Below are 19,320 nucleotides of genomic sequence, written 5' to 3' on the forward strand. Positions count from 1 at the left end.
GAAGCTGCTATTACTGCATCAGTTGACAAAATTGTGAGATAATAATGAATATTTTAATAAACAAAATGCGCCCATGTAGAAAGTAGAATGATATTTTATAGTCAGTGATGTTTCTCTTTCTTGGTTTAGCAATTTCAGTATAGAATAATAATACTGTTACATCAGATACTCTGTTCTTTGTGTTGTTGTTTTTTTTTTTGACATGAAGACTTAAATAATTTTTGTAACTGAAGTAACCAAACTGTGGCATACAGAGTATTAAATCTGAGAGGTGTGACTGGTTTACATAACAAAGGCAGACAACTGCAGAGAGTAGAGAAAGAGAAATATTTTCCAGAATATGGGTCCAGTCCTTATTTTTATATGTTGATTATCTAACTCTGCTGTTAGATAATCTCAGTCTGTTATCATAAAAGATTGTATAAGGGCTAAATTGAACTCCACTTTGTTATTGCACTCAGTCACTGTTTTGTGGTCAGAAATGAAAGAGTCAGGTGGCACAACATGGGGTGTTACATTGGAAATGTGCCAGAAAAGTGGCATTTTCGAACTGACAGGATGGGAGAGGGGTAATACAACCATAATTTGGAAAATCTGTTTTTGGTACTGAATTGCAGCCTGTTCATCTCTTCTGTAGGTGATATATCCATTTGTGCAGTGAGAATGGAAGCAGATAAATGCAGATTAAATGAACATATTTAAGAGAAGTTGATGTGTTGATGTGTTATTGGTCACTAACCTGATTTTTTGATTTTTTTGATTTGTGGCCCAATACCTACAATGACATTTCGAAAAAAAATTGAAATTTTTATTATATTTTATTTTATTTTAATTTAGTTTGGTTATGTTTTTATGTTTTTGCATGTTTTCTCTTTCCTCTCTGCAGGCTATGCAGCATGTATGGATGGAGGGCAATTCTCCAACCAAGTGTGATCGATGTCACCGCAGTATCAAGTACTACCAGGGCCTTACTGGCCTTCATTGTGTTTGGTGTCAAATTACTGTAAGTATATATCACTGTCTGGTGGCTGATAACACGTTTACGTAAAATTTCTGCTTTGACTTTGAGCTGTCTGTTGGTGATTACAAGCTTAATTGAAAAAGATCTCAGTGTTTCAGTGTTTGAACAGTGACCTCAATTCTGCACAGTATTTAGATGTATTTTACTGTACATTAAGATTTAGTTTTGATGGAATTAATGAACAATTTTAAAGAATAAATATTCTATTTGGTTTCAATAATACAGAGAATATTTTAGATTAAGCTGTTGTAATGTGCAATTTCTTCCTCTTGGTGGCAATATTTTCTTTAGTTTGTACTATCCTGCTTAACATTAGCATGCCCAGAATAAATAATGCCTACGTTCAGTCAAACTAAATGCTACATGTTCGAAAAACCTTTCTCACACACAGAATGCTTGCAAGGTGGCGCTCAGCGAAACATCAAAATTAATTATTTTTACTAACATTGTGTTCCTGTATGAGTCAGGGGAAAGAGGTGCAGACTTTATTAGCTCAGGCCATTGGTGAGTCTCTAGTTCTTTACTGCAGATTTCTATTTTTATCTTCAGCTCCATAATAAGTGTGCATCTCATGTGAAGCCAGACTGTGATGGTGGAGCACTGAAAGACCACACCCTCTTGCCATCTTACATCTGCCCTGTTGTCCTGGTCAGTCCAGCCTTATAATTCTTGCACTGCATGAGTTTAGTGTTTGACATGCTCTAACACGTTGCATGTTATTGCATAATTTGGACACTCTGCCTTTTCTCTTGCCCAGGATCGTCAGTCTGTAGTAAAAAGAGGAGAGGGCGAATCATCCCCCAACACCAGTCCTGATGACTCCAACCAGTGCTTTAAGTTCACTGGAGATGGTCAAGCACTACAGGTCAGCAATCATAGTGCAAGCTGGTTGTTGTTTGAACAGGCTCAGACACTTTAACTGAGTCTTTGTGTTTTAATGTAGATGTGCTCTCTCTGTTTTTCCTTTCCATTTTCAGATCACCCCTCTTCCTGGAACACATCCTCTACTGGTGCTGGTTAATCCGAAGAGTGGTGGTCGACAAGGAGAAAGGTGTGAGGCGCTTCTATTTCATTCACTTTTTCATGTACTGTGGTATCTCTCACATCCATGAAAATGATTAATTTACCTGACCATTATTTCACACCAGAGCATTCTATGTGTTGCTGTGTCTTACAATTTCATGATATTATGTTGTTTAAGTGATTTCAGGACTTGAGTGTCCTTACTCATAACCATTTCTCAGTGGGCAGCATTTCTGCTTTCTGTAATCATAATGTGCATATCTAGCATGTCTACCATGTCTATTCTGCTATTCCTGCTTGTCACTCTGTCCTAAATATCATCAAAGCAAACAGGAGGCAGCACTGCTGTTCAAGAAGGATGAATGTAGGTGTTGTTACCGCTCTCACCGCCTACCACACATCCTCAATTTGCCGAGGGACCAATTTGGGATCCAGCAGGAGCGTCACCATAGCAACGCACTTATAAATACCAATAATGGCCCGATTATTCCCTATTATTAGACTCGCGCTCACACAAAGACGCGTTAACTGCCCCAGATCCAAAAAAGAACACTATTTGAACTGTTCCCTTGATGCAAATAAGTGAATGTAGTGGTCATCAGTGAAACAGATTTGGTGCCTATTGTATTTTTCCACTGTCTTCACGGTGTTCAGTGCTTTAAAAGCTAGCTCAGGAGGTTTAGACTCTTGACGCTGCCCTTATGTTCTATCCAAGTGAAAGACTGGCATTTTTAATGCTTATAAGGGCTCAGATTATCGCTTCTCCCAACATAATTAGTAATGCTCTAGACTAAAAGCTTTTTGTATGATGTGTTTCAGACTTTCAGACTCTCTCTCTCCTCCTCCCTTTGTTTCCACTACTGAGACAAAGAAAGGAGTAGTGAGAGTTCCATCCATCCATCCATTTTCTGTACCGCTTATACTACACAGGGTCGCTGGGACCATGGAGCATATCCCAGGGGAATTGGGGCACAAGGCAGGGCACACCCAATCCCAGGGTACCCATCCCGGGGCACAATCACACACACGCTCACACACTGTGGACAATTTAGAGATGCCAATCAGCTTGCAATGAATGTCTTTGGACTGGGAGAGGAAACCAGAATACCCAGAGGAAACCCCCGAAGCACATGCAAACTCCATGCACACAGGGCACAACCCTGGAGGTGCGAAGCAAACGTGCTAACCTCTAAGCCCCTGTGCCCCCGAGTAGTGAGAGATAAAAAATAAACGTGAAGGGCATTGCAGAGATTTATTCATTTATCATTTCAAGTAGTACCTGCTTGTCACATATACTAAAAAGCTGCTTAACAGTGTTGTGTATGTGTGTGTGTGTGTGTGAGAGAGACTGTATTAGGTGCATCAGTTGGTCTTCATGTTTGCTTGTATTTATTTATATAATTCTTTTTATATAAATCTCTCCATACCTTGTTATCTCACTCACTATAACTCACAGTTGTTTGTTTTTCTCCATAAGGGTATTGCGGAAGTTCCAGTACCTGCTTAACCCCAGACAGGTTTACAGTCTAGATCGTGGAGGACCCATGGTAGGGTAAGTCACCAGAAAGAACACTGAACATGAAAGTTTGAAGGATTAGGGAGAGTACTTTTGTGATCTTTTCTAAAGGCTTGTGGATTTAGTATAGACTGAATGAATTACGCACTTGCCAGCCTTTTTTTTTTGCAGAGTATCTCTGCCTTCTGACTTTGGAGTATGCTACTAGGAAACCAACTGACATATGAATCTGGAATGACTGACAGTTGCATAGGTGTTTTGAATTCCAATGTTAACTGATGACCCAGAAGCCCTGCCCCCTTACCCTCATCTCACATATTAGTAATCTCAACTCGATTTTCTTGCTAGAAAGATATGGTGCACTCACTTTCCATCAAGGTAAATGGAGAAGGTTTTGAGTTCATTAATGTAAAATAAACTCTATCAATGTATGTTTGACTTAGCTAACATTAGACAAGTTAACATCAGTTAATTGTATTTTATTCAACCAAAAACTTCCAGCCAAAAAATCGTCAAAATGGCACTTTTTTAATTGAAAGAGAAGAAAAAAAACAAAAAGTTTAAATAGGCCTACAACAAAGTGTCAAATCTATGACTTTTAATGGTAATGGTAATTAAAAATTGACTAAAAATGCTGTTGGTTCTCCTGCACCATTCAGTACATACATGTTCATGACAGTCATTGGTTCAAATGGTCAAGCCAGTTGCAGTAGAAACTGGAGTGTACATATATACTGGGGTTTATGGTAACTACCAGGCACTTGGAAGAGCACAAGAGCAGCAATTTTTTTCCTCTAAAGCACCTGGTGGTTACAGTAAAAACCCAGTATATACGTTCATTGCAGTTTCAACCTTGGACAAGTGATTTGTGAGAGTACTGTATTGAATATGTTCTGTGTTTCCTCTGTCCACAGAAAGCACATATCACCACTATTTGATCCACCAGTGCTTTTGAAGTCATTGTTTCTTTGGTGTTGAATGCCTTGTCCAAAACCTGGAGCATTCACACCATTTTTTGCAAATACACCCCTGTCACATCTCCCTGCATGTCTGTAGAGCTTAAATCAACTAAAATCAACTTGGCCATAGGGCACTTCAGAAAGCATAGGACCAGCTGGCATCTGACCGAGCAGACACATTTACTGTGACTCACAGAGCCAGTTGTAAAGTCCCGTGTTATGCAATTGTCCTTTTCAAGCACTGTACACTTAAAGCAGGATGAGGTGTTTCTATCTTTTAATTTCCATAAAAAACTGCAAGACCATCACTCCAGCTTCTCTCAGGACTTACTCATAAAAACACCCACCTGTTCCAAGTAAATTAACCTCTGGACCCAACACAATTAAGTAACTGTCAGGCACTCCACAAACCTAACCAATGTGGAGTCTTGTGAACTCTTGTGAGACCCTTCCACAGTATTTTATTTTCTTGTGGTTTAAAGGTGACATCATTATCAAAAGGGGGGTGTAAAAGAGCAGCATTTGTGACCTCCTTTGTTTTTCTCTGAGTTCAGAACTCCAAAAATATAAAAATGGCAAAAGAAATAGGGTCAAGTTAAATGGCTTTATTAAACATGCACAAAAACCCTTTGGAAATTGATTTAGTGCATACGGTATGTATCAACATTGCTGTCTTGAACAGTGAGAGTGTGTTCCTGGGACAAAGAATACATTCTAGTCTGGTGAAGCTAAGAACCAGCCTCAGCCTCTACTGTTCCCAAAAGAAATTTCATTTGTATAGTTCAACAGAGTTTTTTTTTTTTTCAGAAAGACAGAAAATGTTTGCTGGTAGCGCTTTCACCTTCGGAGAAAGACAAACTTGGGCATGTACCACATCTTGAATCTTCATTCATTCATTCATTCACCTTCAGTAAATCCTTTAGCCTGGTCAGGGTTGCGGTGAATCCTGAACCTATCCCAAAATTACTGGGAACATGATGAGAATTCACCTTGCATGAGACATCAGTCCATTGCAGGGCACCATATGTACACATACACACATACTTGTCAAGGGGCAATATAGAGGAGCCAGTCCACCTAATGACATGTTTTTGGGAGGTGAGAGGAAACCATAGAACCTGGAGGGAACCCATGTGACATGGGGAGAGAATACAAAACTCCATACAGACAGTAACCCTAGCTTAGAATAGACCTGGACACCCTGGAGCTCTGAGGTGGCATGTCTGTTATCTTTGATTATCAGGTGGCAGAATGTTGGCAGAAATGATAAAAACATATCTATGAGTCCTCCTTCTTGAAGAAGATTAATCATTGTTTTCTCTGGAACATGAGTCATTGAGTCAGGGATTGAGAGAAACATTTATCTGCCAGACAAGTGATGGAGCCATCTGAACCATCAGTAGCAATATAGATTAATCCACAACAACTTTCTAATGACTAATTCAAAGCATCTGGTACAGAGATGTGATTATCAAGATGTGTGTTGCAGTGAATATTGTAAGAACTGTTATCACGTGGATAAGTTACTCATAGTTTTGCATTTGTGACACTTTAGCAATTAGTGCACTTCACAGAAACATGAACCCATGCACACACACATACACGCACACATACATGCGCACACACACGCACACACACAAACATGCATGCATGTTACGCTTGAGTACATTCTGTACCACTGAGTGAGTTGTTCAACAGGGCATTTCATTCAGGAAAAAAAACAAGAACAAAAGGTGAAGTTGTAACACAGGAGAGCAGCCAACCCATTCTCTCCCACATGCTACCCCCCACCACCCCACATACACACACAGTCACGACCAGAGCTGTGCTCAATTTGAAAAAGCCATTCAGGGAAAAGAAGGAGAGGGAGCTACTGAGAGCTGCTCAGGCAGTGAAGTGGGAGAGCACAAGAGAACTAAAAGTATATATTAAAAATATAAATATAGCAGAAATGTGTAATAATAGTTTTATTATAAGGATCTTTTTGTAAATTAAGCTATTTTTATAGTTACAAGTACACATTGTAATTGTTTTTTGAAAACGGATATGCAATTTTTAGCAATCGTGCTCTCTCTCTCTGATTTTACCATGAATGCCATGCTTCAGGTTTACCTGGGAAATTGAAATTAGGAAGGGATAGCTTTGTGCGTTATGTCATAGCTGTAGGCGTTTTTACTCCAAGACTGAGTGACTAAGACTTTCCTGTTGATTGGACCTTGGAGCTCATGTGTCTCTTGTACCAGGATACAAAGGGTGGGGGGGGGAACTTGTGCTTGGCTGAGTTTCTGCAGAATAAGGTGAATTGTAATGCATTGTGAATACAGACTTCCAGTTTGTTCTTTGCCTAGACCTCAACAACAAAACTCTGTGCCTTTCAAACAAAACATATAACAATCATTCTATGGGTATTGCCACAATGTAATAAATACGACATTTGTCTTGCCACATTTACAGTAATTATGGTCAATCCTTATTTCCTCATAGTTATACTTCTCCATATTGACTCAATGTCTCAATGTTCATCATGTGTGCAAACATGTTTGAATGTAGAGTTCGAATGTGTTGGGAACTTTTTAAAGATTTATTTCAGTCCCTGTGCACATTGCATTATACGGTAAGGGTGGGAGGGTTGGTATAATGTAAACCAGGGCGTGTAAGGTGCCATGTAGGTATTTGGGAGCAGTTAAAGACTTCCATTTAAAACTTAGAACAAATTATGTTTTTGTTTTGTTTTTTCATTTTATATGCTGAAAATGCACAGAAATTTAAACAATATAGATCAATAATGAGTGATATAGCTCAATTACCAATTATTATATTATACAATATATTTTATACTATACTATATTTTAGTATTCTATACTATATTTTATTTTTTCAAGCCCCCATAAAAAAAAATGCAAGACCACTTTCTGCCTGACCTTCAGCCTTTTTTTTTCTTTGCCTTCCAGGTTAAACTTTTTCCGTGATGTGCCTGACTTCCGAGTATTGGCCTGTGGAGGAGATGGAACAGTGGGCTGGATCTTGGATTGCATTGGTAGTGTAGTGTTTAAGTTTTTTCATTTGGCAGATGCTTTTTATCCAATGCCTCTAACAATTGAGCCAAGCATTTGGCGGTTAAGGGTCTGCTCAAGGGCCCAACAGTGACAGCTTGTCAGGATTTGAACTCCCAACCTTCCGATCAGTAATCTAGGGCCCTAACTCAAATTACATATTTGACTATATATTAACTGGAGCTGAAATCATGGGTGAACTAAACTATTTTAAACATTGTCTCACATGTTCTACCACAGACTTTTTAACTATGGCCAGTGATTTGAACATTAAAGCTCAGTGGGCTAAATTGAAGAAAACAAATTGCAGGACTCAGTGAGGAACTTGCACATATAATCATAGTAGCATTTAATGGGCCTCTGAAAGGATTATAAATTCATAAATTACCTAGGAAGTGTGTACACTCATCTGTGACTTCTTTCATATGACTGAGTGGTGGATAGCAGTGAAGAGATAATGGCCTGCTTTTCCCCCCACTGACAACCATGCTGATGTTAATGGGTAAGCATTACAGAGGAGCCAGTGTGTGTGTGTGTGTGTAGGGGGGTGATAGACAGTGCCATTAAGTGCTGATTTAGAATAAGTTTCATCTGATCCTGGATCGGTGATTTTGAGCTGTTATTCTCATGGGAGCAAGTGAGTGTCCATTAGTAGAAGAGCAGGAGAAAGCCGACTTTGTTGAAGTAGCCTGAGTGCTGATTTAAGAGCACCTTCATTGCTCCTTTAATGGCAAAAACTGACTTTTAATTAAATCAGCCTGATCCTCGATCAGCTTTCTGGAGTTTCTGCTAGCTCCTCACCCACACGAGCTTAACATGCATTAGAAAATAGCATCTGATGGCAGACGATGATTAATCTCTGTGGTTAGGCAATAAATCCATGGAGTATCAACAAATACAAGATCTCAGCAGGCCTTGTGCAAACTACAGGACAGAGAGCCACACTAGGAAGATCAGCAAATGAAGAAATACTGCGTGTGCTGTCCTATTGGAATAAATATGAGAGACACCCATGTCTATTGTCTTTTGCCTAGTAGACTTGTATTATGTACTTCATGCTTTTGTGGGCTTTTACTGTCTAACAACATACAATTTATTTTACGTATACTTTATCTAAATAGTGAAAAGTTAACTGGCACCACTGTGATAGGTGAACTGTCAGGATTTTTTTTTTACAGTAAACACAGTAAGCGCTCAGAATGCATTCAAGTACTTTTGGATTATTTGCAGTGTTTTCTCACTTCTGTTCTATTCTCCAGATAAGGCTAATTTTGCCCGCCACCCTCCTGTCGCCATCCTACCGCTGGGCACTGGCAATGACCTGGCACGCTGCCTCCGCTGGGGTGGAGGTGAGAGTCAACTTTATATGTGCTTATGGATTGGGAGGTATTTCCTACTGGAGAACTATTCAGGTTTCTTTTAAGCCTAAAATTTGTACTTGAGTTATTAAAATGTCCTTTTACAATGTCATCCTTAATGACAATACCATAAATATATTTTTCAAAGATTGCCAGATTGACATGAATTAAACACAGGCTATAGTATTGTTTGCTATTTAATGTATCATGAATTACTGTAGGCTTAAATACATTTAATTATTACTTCCATCACAAAATCAGTAAATCTTTTTAAAAGAACATTTTACTTCATCTCTTAGATCTAATCACACAAGTCATACACTGATAATGCCAGAAACCACTCACTGGTATAAGAAACAGGTATAATATACTGTACTGACATCACTTTACACACCAACTGCAAACATGATGTTCTTATGAAGACTATTCTGGCTGCCCATGAAGATTTATTTTTATAATTTTTATAAAAGCATACACATGTTTATTAGGGATATATAGGAATCAATTATGACACATCATCACAACTACAGTATGCCTTACTTGAAGACTATATAAATTGGGGAATGTGTGGAAGATGAAAATGTTGGAGCACAATGTCGGATACAGTGGGCTTTTAGGCCACAGTGGATTAAAGTTAAAAAATGCATTTTCAGCTGTTAGGCAGTTGTGTACTTGTGGGGATTGTGGAATAATTACCCTATTACATCATGTCCCTATTTCCGACGTGAATGAGTTGTGCTTTTTCCACTGGAGAACTGCTGTCAATATATTTTTGCCTTGGCAAGAGTGGCACTATGATATACTGTATAACTACAACCTGACTCAATCTGGTGCCAAGTAGTGGAGTGAAAACTGAAATGTTTATTCAAAAGTTAAAATTAAACCTCCTAAAATTGAGCACATACAAAACAACCTAACCTATGTATATGCAATCATTAATGTTAATGTTAATAATTAATTTTACAAGGCCTCTATATGATTTGTGGTTCCGTGTGAGTGCGAGTGTGCATAGGACTGTGTTCTGTTCATGGAGGAAGAATGAGCTCCAGGTGTCATCACATGTGAGCCCAGGCACACAGGGTTGCCAGGAAAGTGTCAATATTCCTGTTCCAGTCACAGTGTGTTGGCCCTTGTTAAGACATAACGCCTCCACCTTGGTGAAGTAACACCCAGTGCCTGTGCCCTACCCACTACGTACAACTAATACAGTAATATAAGACTGTATTACACACTGGGGAGTCTGTCTCTGGGCAGAGAATGTCAATCACATCATCCATGTAGTGCTGACAGAATGGCCTCAACTTGCAGCTTGATTCACTTGTCTGTTGCAGCACTTCTATTTTTACTTCCCAATATTTATTTTATTTTTTTGTCCACTTGAGTCTCGTGATGGTGCAATAAGTCAAACGTGTTAACCCGCTGTTGTCATTTCTGCGTATCTCTTTTGACGCATACCCAAAAACACAGACACGAACAACATCTTGTGGCATCTAGGAGCTGTGGTTCATTATAATTCCTCTGTTTAATTTTATCACAGTAATTTGCAAATGATGGTGATCATTAAAAAGGGAAAACCACCTCCTTCATGTTTCATTATAGATTTCATTCAAGGATTGCAGAATAAATGTGCAGATGCTACTATGTGTGCATGTTTACAGGTTTCTAACCTACTTGTCATGTAATATGACTATATTCTGTCCTCCAGGCTATGAGGGAGGCAATCTTCTCAAGTTCCTCAGGGACATTGAGCACAGTAGTGAGGTGGTGCTGGACCGTTGGAACATTGACATTTCCCCCGATGACAAGGAGGAAAAGGGAGACCCTGTGCCATACAGCATAGTCAATAACTACTTCTCCATTGGAGTGGTGAGCACTTTTATGCTGTGCACTTTTTTCTTATTAAAATCTTACTTTGCTACTACAGACATGGTGCTCAAAAAGTTCTAGTTAAAAGAGACTGTTTGTACCAGAGCAGATGTCACAACTTTGCCACAAGAGCTATTTTCATTTTTCTAAATAGCATCACAACAGAAACGGATCAGGCTAAGAAAGTATTCAAATATATTTCCCTAATTGTACATTAGGTCTTAAATCTGAATTAAGATGATTTAAAATGGTTTAATTGCCACTCTTAAAAGGGTTATTTGGATAGTTAAGGGTTCTTAGCAGCCTCAAGAGATTATAGTTAGAGTGCTTTCTCTCACAGGGAAACAGTCTGTTGTAGGGTTCTGTGTAAACAGATAAACTGAAGAACCCTTTATTTTTCTAGCTTTAACCTTTTTTTTCCTAAGCGTGTATAATTACTAGTATTTACAACACTGTAATGTGTATGGCCTCTGCAAGAACCTTTCAATAGTTTGACCATGTTATATCACTTGAAAGTCTGACTGTGTTTCAAGTCATGTAGGTTCCACTTTGTTTTGTCTAGAAATTGGGACAGTCCAGTAGAATCCAGGTAAAACCAACAGAAATAATTAGCAATCATTTCATCTTCACCTCTACTGGAGCCAGTTGGAGTTTAATCAAGGTTGTGAATTTTTAGTTCAACACATTTCTGATTATACAAGTTTTAGATTAGATAGATTGTTTTATCCACATGAACAACTTCCTATTCACGTTCCATAAAATACTTTATATATTTTTACGTACTTCCCAAAGGCTGTAGTTAATTCATTGTCAAATGATATTTGTAAGTTTATGAGATATCATTATGTGTTCATTAGACCTAATGGGCATTTAATGGGATACTTACCATATGTAATGTTAAAGGTAAGCATCATTACATTAGAGGAATAATAACTTGCCCAAAGTTGAGCAGCATGATTTTCTGTGGAATGGAGAAAATAAGGAAATAAGTAGCCTGCACTCAGTTACTTAGCAACCGCACTGTTCATTGCAATGTTATAAATGCCATTTGTTCACAAGTTTGGTGGGAAAAGATCAAATTGATGCTAACCTATTCACTGTGAAGTGCAGCCTTTCACAGCAATTATGGCAAGAACTTCAACCAACATTCTGATTCTTGTTCAAGAAGACACCACTGTTGAATTGCACAAAAGATATCTGAGGAATTCAGCATAATTTAATTTAGGATGATTTAGAAAGATTATCATAATACAACATGTGACTTTAATGCTTTTCCTACTTTAAGGCCCTCAAACTATGTAATTTTGATCAACCCTTTTAAGACTCAGGTTGTTGTTATTATTATTATTATTATTATTATTATTATTATTATTATTATTATTATTCATTTGTTATGTGTTTTAATGCATATTATTTAGTAATTACAATGAATTATTTAGTAACTACAGTAAAAGTGAGGAATGTACATATATTTTGCACACTTACTGGAGGGTTCTGTGAGTTTAAGAGTTAATACATTTAGTTCCTGGAATATATAAAAGCAAAGGCAAAAATATATGATCTTTTTGCTTATGAGTATATACAAATCTAAATGGATTTTAGAAGAACACTAGACAGTCTCCAGTTCTAGTCTGTCACATTATGAGTGCCCACGTACTCCCCTCCTTCCTTTAGACAATGATTAATCCTTAGATTAATTTCTGTGCTGTTCATAGATGGGTGCGCTATAAATAGTGTGTTTCATTTTGGGGAAAAAATATATTTCAATCTGACTCATGCCAGGTGTGTTGGTTACATGCTGCTTCATCACTGTGAGGGATACCAGGTAGCCCAGGTCACATTTAGAATATCCAGAAATAGAGAAGAGAACTGAAATAGACCACCTGATTTGAATGAAAGGGGTGTGTGAATTGGCAGGGTCAGACACAGGAAGGATTAGGCAAGGTAGTGTGCAAAAATAAAGAAAAAAAAAACTCACAGGAATGTGACACACTGCAGTGCCATTATGTAACTAAATTCAGCCTCCTACTGACTAGAGCTCAGGCTCGGTTTTCCTCAGCTATCAACATCCACCGACTCAGGAGAAGCTGTGCTAGTGTAATACTCTGACTCTTCAGAATGCTGAACTAATGGAAAATAACACCTAGAGATCAGATTTGACCAATCTATCAGCACTACTTAAAAAATTTATCATCACGTTCCCACTGTACCAAACAGCATGCTCTTTCTTTATTATCATAAAATACAGGAAGAAACTAAGTAACAGTGTTGTGTATTGAGAGTATGAGGCGTGCATCAGTGATGTGGTGGAGTGGCAGTGTGACTGCTGACTGTGGACAATGGATGCTCTGTGAATCGTGAGTCTTATGATGAGTATAGGCTGCCTGTGCCAGGAGGCTCCATGCATGGCTTGGCACCAGTTCTGGTCCTCACAAGGCGAATAAATAAATCACATTAAAATTTAAACAGGCTTTTTTGGATGTGATTTGAAATAACCCATTGGGGAAGTATGTAGCACTTTGTAGATGGTTATTTATGATGGATACATGGATGTGTATTGTGTATGCATTGAAAGTATTTCAACATGTGCTGCTGAATTCTCAATTCTGAAGGTGCTGATTTTTTGTTTTTTTTAATAACTGCATGGCTCTGACAGAAGTGCCAGCTATAATTCAAATCTCAGGTTTTTATTATTTCGTAGGTTTTTTAAATTTGTTATAGTACATTATGGTCTATATTAACAACATATTCACTAGGATGTATATAGCAGATGCTTACATAATTTAAACCTAACAATAAGTGGATATAATAATTGATATAATAATTGTTTAGGTGAAGCTTCCTGTATGGAGACATGTCAGCTTTAAGTGAAGCTGTTAAGTTTTCTGCCATGGAAAAAGCTGTTATAGGTGTCATAATGAAAGTGATAAAGGGAACTAACTTGTTTCTAAAATATTCCAAAACATTAAATGTAACTGTAAAAGGATAAAACATACAACGTCATTCTTTAATAAATAAAAAAATGGTTAAATCGCTGAAAATGGGCAAATTGCTGTAATAAATTGGGACGTGCTGTTGGAACATGCTGTTTTTGAAAAATGATAAACTTTGGGGTCATAACAGTAACTCCATCACCCCGATTGATTATTTTCCTATAACAGCTCATTACATCATGTTATATTCCACTTATATTACATAGTATATTACAATATTACTTATTGCAAGCTTTGCATCCAACTTTTTAATTTTATTCCTAGTGTATACCTTGAGTAATAAATTATAGCTTCAGTGATGGTCACAGCACTGTGGCAACAGAGGCCCTGCTCTCTGTCGCACAGTCATGGCATGGTGTTGGAGCAAAGGGACATGGTGCTGAGCGTCCATGAGGAGAGGACAGATGGCTCCACATCGGGAGCCACTGACACCTGAGCAAACCAGTGTGGTGACTCATGTGCTGATGTAATCATTAGCAATGCTGCACTGCCTCATAATTCCCAAAAGGGAACATTTTCCTGCCGCCTTCCACCGGGGTTGCCATGGCATTAGTGGTTACCAGGCCACTATTGCTAGCTAGCTTCAGGGTCATCTGTTTCATGTTCACTGCCAGTTAAAAGATTACATTTCATCAAAGAAAAGAACTGCTCAAGTAAGACAGGTAAAAAAGCAGTAATACATTCACATCCTAACTGTTCAGTAGCAAGATACCACGTGCAGATGAAGGTTCGGCATTTGTGATTTTAGTTACTTTGGGCTAAGAGAAAGTCTATTTGACAAGCAGAGAGAGTGATGAAACTTTGCAAATGTGACCTGTTCCAAACTTTGACGTCAGTTTGACCCAGAACGACATTTTGAGTTTTATACAATGGTTTAAAATGGAAAATCTCAGCTATTCAGTTATATAAATGTTAGCTTTTCAGAAGTATTTACCATGATGTCAGTGCTAGTGATGCCTTTATCCCACATGGGAAACATTGTGATTGAGCAGGCAGGAAAGATTATACTTTTTCATCCAATTGTTCTGTATGTTTCATCCCCACAGTTGTTAATTCAAGGTTTTTTTGTTTTTTTTTTACAATGTGTAATACAATAGCAGGGTGGATGAGGTGGTTAAAAAGAGAAAGAAAGATAGATATAAAGTATATCTCACTAGCTTTTGCTAAAGTTTCAGAGGTTTCAATATATATTTATTGTTGACATTTATAATATTATATATGACACAGCATTGAGGAAGAAAATTTGATTTATTTTAATCAATAAAATATAAAAAGAGCCCAGAATTGAGTTTGTGTTTTAAAATCTGATTTCTACATAAATGGACCATTGTGATTTCTGACCCAAAGTGATATGACTTGTTACATGTAATTATTAATCAATAGATACACTAAAGTATGGATTCAAATCAGACATGGGTAATATCATCCATAATACTTTCCTGTGTAGTTTGGACAATTTTTGCTTTAAGTTTCATGTTGATTCTGTATTCGCACTAACATCTGACACCCCAGAAGATATGAGAATGAGTGAGACCCTTTAGTGCAGTCTCAGTTTTACCTCTGGTGACTTCAAGTAAGCAAGTCCAGTTCATGAGTGAGCTATGAATTTTCTAAGACATTTCTTAATGCAGGTTACTTAATACAGTGTAGTGATCCTGCTGAAAAGTGTTTGCTGCTTGATCAAGTTCCTCCTATTTGGAAAGAGTGTGTCCTGGGGAATTAGCGAAAGCAACCACAGAACGCCAGTAGGCATTAAACACACGTCACCTTGCTCTGCCCATAGCAGGGGTCTGCTCCCATAGGCCTGGCAGATGAAATCTAACCTCATCTCCTGCCATCAACAAGCTATCTGTGTCCCTGTTCTTTCCTCCCTAGATTGGCAGTGGGTGAAGCATAGCTCTGGTATCATGTTCTCTTGTATCATGTCACACTCAGTTTTTCCCTTCATTTAGCTGATTTCAGATGAGTTCAGTTGTATTAATGGTCTTTGCTCCATATATGCTGTGCAGTCTAGCAGCTCAGGCATGTGGTAGGGTTATTGCTGAAAGAGGCTGCCGTGGTAAGAGGAATAATCAGGGATCAGAAACAGCCAGGAAACAACAGTATGATAAGTGTGTTTGCCCTATGCTGCGTGTATGTGTATGTGTGTGTGTGTGTGTGTGTGTGTGTGTTTCTCTGGCACAGGCTGAAGGTCAGAGGAAGTATCAGTGTCAGGAAGTGTTTGTCTGCCAGGTTCAGACCAGGTTACTGCTGTAACGAATGGCTGTGCTGAGTAACACCTCGAGAGTCTTAAAGAGAGAAAGAACACAGAACTTTTCCCCTCAAGCAAACATGAAAACCAAATGCAAAAATACATACATACACTACAAATGCATACATTTATTACCAGGCTGATGATTAGTCCCATGTGCACATTCTGTGAGAACCACAGATTAACAGTAACACAGTGGACTAATATAATAACTCTGTATGTCAATCACTGTGACATGAATATCACCACATTAAACGTTCTAAGACTTTGTACACTTGCAGTACTCTCCCAGATGTGTAGTATGGACTGTCTGCATTTTTTCAAAAGCAGCCCATGAAGACCTTGGTAATTGGCTAAATAGTGAGGTTAAATGAGGTTGAATGCTAAACTCTTGTGTCTCACACCCACTATTCAGGAGAACGTTTATACTGTGGGTGTTAGTGGACTGTCACTCTCTCTCTCTCTCTGTGTGTGTGTGTGTGTGTGTCTGAGACAACTGTGTCTTATAGACACTTAGAGGCCGTGCAGAGTTTGTTTTTTTGTACTGCAAACACACCCGATCCAACTGATCAGCTAATTATCAAGCCCTTCATGAGTTGGCTCGGGTGTGTTGTGCCAGGGGAAAGTTCACTCTGCAGGCCAGTTGGTTCCAAGGGCTGGATGTTCCTTGGCTTATGGGAGGGGTTATCTACCCGAAGACATACTGTTACCTTTGTTGAGGGACCATGACATCACTCTGAAATATTGGTAAATTTTACTCAGTGATGTCCTTCAAAAGGCTACATGACACCTGCATAAGCCATTTATGACAACTGACATACAATAGATCTACATAATGCATTTTCATTCATTCATATTCAGTAAGCAGTTTATCATGCTTACGGTCACTGTGGATCTGGAGCCCACCCCAGGAACAATGGGCACAAGGCGGGAATACATCCCAGATGGGACACCAGTCCATCGTATACCATTCACATACTGAATCACACCTTGGGGCAATTTTTAGAGTAGCTAATTCATCTACTGGCATGTGCTTTTGGAAGTTTAAAGAAACCCACAGGAAACCCACGTGGATCCAGGGAACATGTGAAACTCCACACAGACAGTAACCCAAACTCCAGATCGAACCAGGGACCCAATATACCACTTTGCCATACACATGAACATTTTAACTCTTTTTACCAGAGTCCAAAAAAATGGAATTCCCACCTGTTAGGAGGTGTCTGTGTTCAGCATCGAATTTTTTTCTGATGTGGCCCAGCAGTGGGCTCACACCCCTCCATTTTCACATCACCCTGCTCACCAGCATGTCATGATACTCTACACACAGAAACCCAGCAGTGTCCTCATTAGTCTTTATAATAGCGTTGCAGTGAAAAAATAATTCGTTTGTTTATACTGATTGAAAATGTCTGATAAGTCAATTTCCATTTCTTGGACGTATTAGGCATCATCACCAATATATGACTTTGATGTACCAGAATTACACTGATACAATGTCAGTTGTCATGATGTACTAATGGAAGTCAGTTTGGAAAGTGTCATAACACAACAAAAACCTGTCACTTGACTCAGGTTTTATATCAACTTGAGTTCAATTTTTTTTTAATATTTACATTAGTTGTCAGGAAGGGCTTATGTAGGTTTCATGCAGCCCATATGAACCCCAGCTTTAAGTAAGGTGCTAGTATAGCACTTCAGTAGTGCTATAGCATACATAGCAGTATACCACATCTGTGTCTGAAAGTATAAGTTACAGAAATGAAGGCTGAAGAATTAACTTAACCCACTGTTGATGTGAGTGACATTCTCTGGTGCATGACTTGGTTATTTGTCTCTATTCTTTCCCTAGTGCCCCCTTACTGCAAAGGTTCAAACAGATAAAATCAAAACAACATTCACTGGTGTCCAACTAGAAATGTCACTGCACTGTGCCACATATCTAAAGAAATGCTGGCAAACATTAGATTGTACACTGTAGGCCAGTGTCACTTAGTGTCACTTAGTGTCACATCATGTCATGATATTAGCTGCCTTGGCTTTCTTCAGCCACACACATCTAGTTTTGCTGTAGATACAGTACATGCTGTACTTCCACATCACAAAAACATCAGCTTGAGCTTATGCAGGCTAAAACAGTCTAAAACTTTTACAACCAAAAAAATGCTCAGTATTCTTTCTTGTGAGATGTAAGATACTTAAAATGTTACTATTGGTGCAAATTCAGTATTTGTATTAATACATCAGGAAAGTCTTATAAAACTGCTCATACAATTCCTGTGGTGATGCAAGTATTCTGTGATAATCTAGCAGGTATAATGCTAAAGTTTGAAGATGTGTTCTGCTGTTGTCAGATAGGGGCAGAGTGCAACCCAAAGTTGTCCTCCCTTAAACCCTCCACCCTGCATGTTTCCTGTTTCTCCCGTCGCTGCACCTGCAGAGCCAGGCAGGAAGCCAGCGCAGGTGCTAACGTAGCTTGGTCCGTTCGTGGCTTCATCAGCGCACCGTCAGCTATCAAACTGTGCAAATCCTGCGCTCGCTCACTTCCTGTCTGTCTGAGAGAGTGAAACAGTATGCACCGTGAGGCGCTGAGACCCTGCTCCATGTCACTCGCTGAGACAGGCGGTGTGCGTGTGTGCATTATTGAGCTTGGGCCTACTAAAGGATGTGGTGGCTTTTAAGCTCCCTTGACTAGGTGCATGCCTGCATCTAAATATAGGGATGGATCTGTTACAGTTAGAAGCCTGACTTATCAATTGGCTTCTCTTCTTTGGCTCTGTTGCTTTGATTTTAATCAAGGTTTAGTGGTTGACAGCAGCACGTACCCTTGAGACAACATCGCTGTGACAACAGCGTGTTGCTAGACAAGGAAGCAGCAAACAACCTCTGACGCTGTTTGCTCAGTGTGTCATAACTCTCTGCAGTCGTGAATTAATTTAATCATAAGAATCAGTCTTCATCCAAGCATTATGTTGGGATGTATCTTAGATATGATGCAGTACTACTAAAGGCAGTAAACAGCCTTGATATTAATCTATAAGTATTATGTGTTATCTATACCCTATATGTGTTATAAGTAATATTATTATCAACCTTTTTTTAAAAAAAAAAAAAAAAAAAACATTATCAAAGCTGCTTTGCTCTGGTTTTCTCCAGTGGTGGAAGGTGGGGCACAGCCCCATCATATACAGTACATCAGCTATTCAACAAATGTTAATCTTCCTCATCAAAAGTTCTCAATCAGAATTCTATACATTTTGAATTTCACTCAAATACAAAT

The 19,320-nt window shown here is 38.7% G+C and overlaps 1 protein-coding gene across 4 annotated transcripts in view; it reads left to right on the plus strand.

Moving 5' to 3' along the window:
• LOC113525843 (diacylglycerol kinase beta) overlaps positions 1 to 19,320 on the plus strand; it is an 81,254-nt gene that overhangs the window by 33,657 nt on the left and 28,277 nt on the right. For all 4 annotated transcript variants that reach the window (XM_053234289.1, XM_053234288.1, XM_053234291.1 and 1 more), the window contains 8 exons: positions 887 to 1,003; positions 1,571 to 1,669; positions 1,779 to 1,886; positions 1,999 to 2,072; positions 3,522 to 3,596; positions 7,471 to 7,556; positions 8,832 to 8,921; positions 10,636 to 10,796. In XM_053234289.1, the coding sequence (XP_053090264.1) occupies positions 887 to 1,003; positions 1,571 to 1,669; positions 1,779 to 1,886; positions 1,999 to 2,072; positions 3,522 to 3,596; positions 7,471 to 7,556; positions 8,832 to 8,921; positions 10,636 to 10,796 (810 nt within the window). The remainder of the gene's footprint in view (positions 1 to 886; positions 1,004 to 1,570; positions 1,670 to 1,778; positions 1,887 to 1,998; positions 2,073 to 3,521; positions 3,597 to 7,470; positions 7,557 to 8,831; positions 8,922 to 10,635; positions 10,797 to 19,320) is intronic.

Source organism: Pangasianodon hypophthalmus, chromosome 5, assembly GCF_027358585.1.
Source record: "Pangasianodon hypophthalmus isolate fPanHyp1 chromosome 5, fPanHyp1.pri, whole genome shotgun sequence".
Taxonomy (NCBI): Eukaryota; Metazoa; Chordata; class Actinopteri; order Siluriformes; family Pangasiidae; genus Pangasianodon; species Pangasianodon hypophthalmus.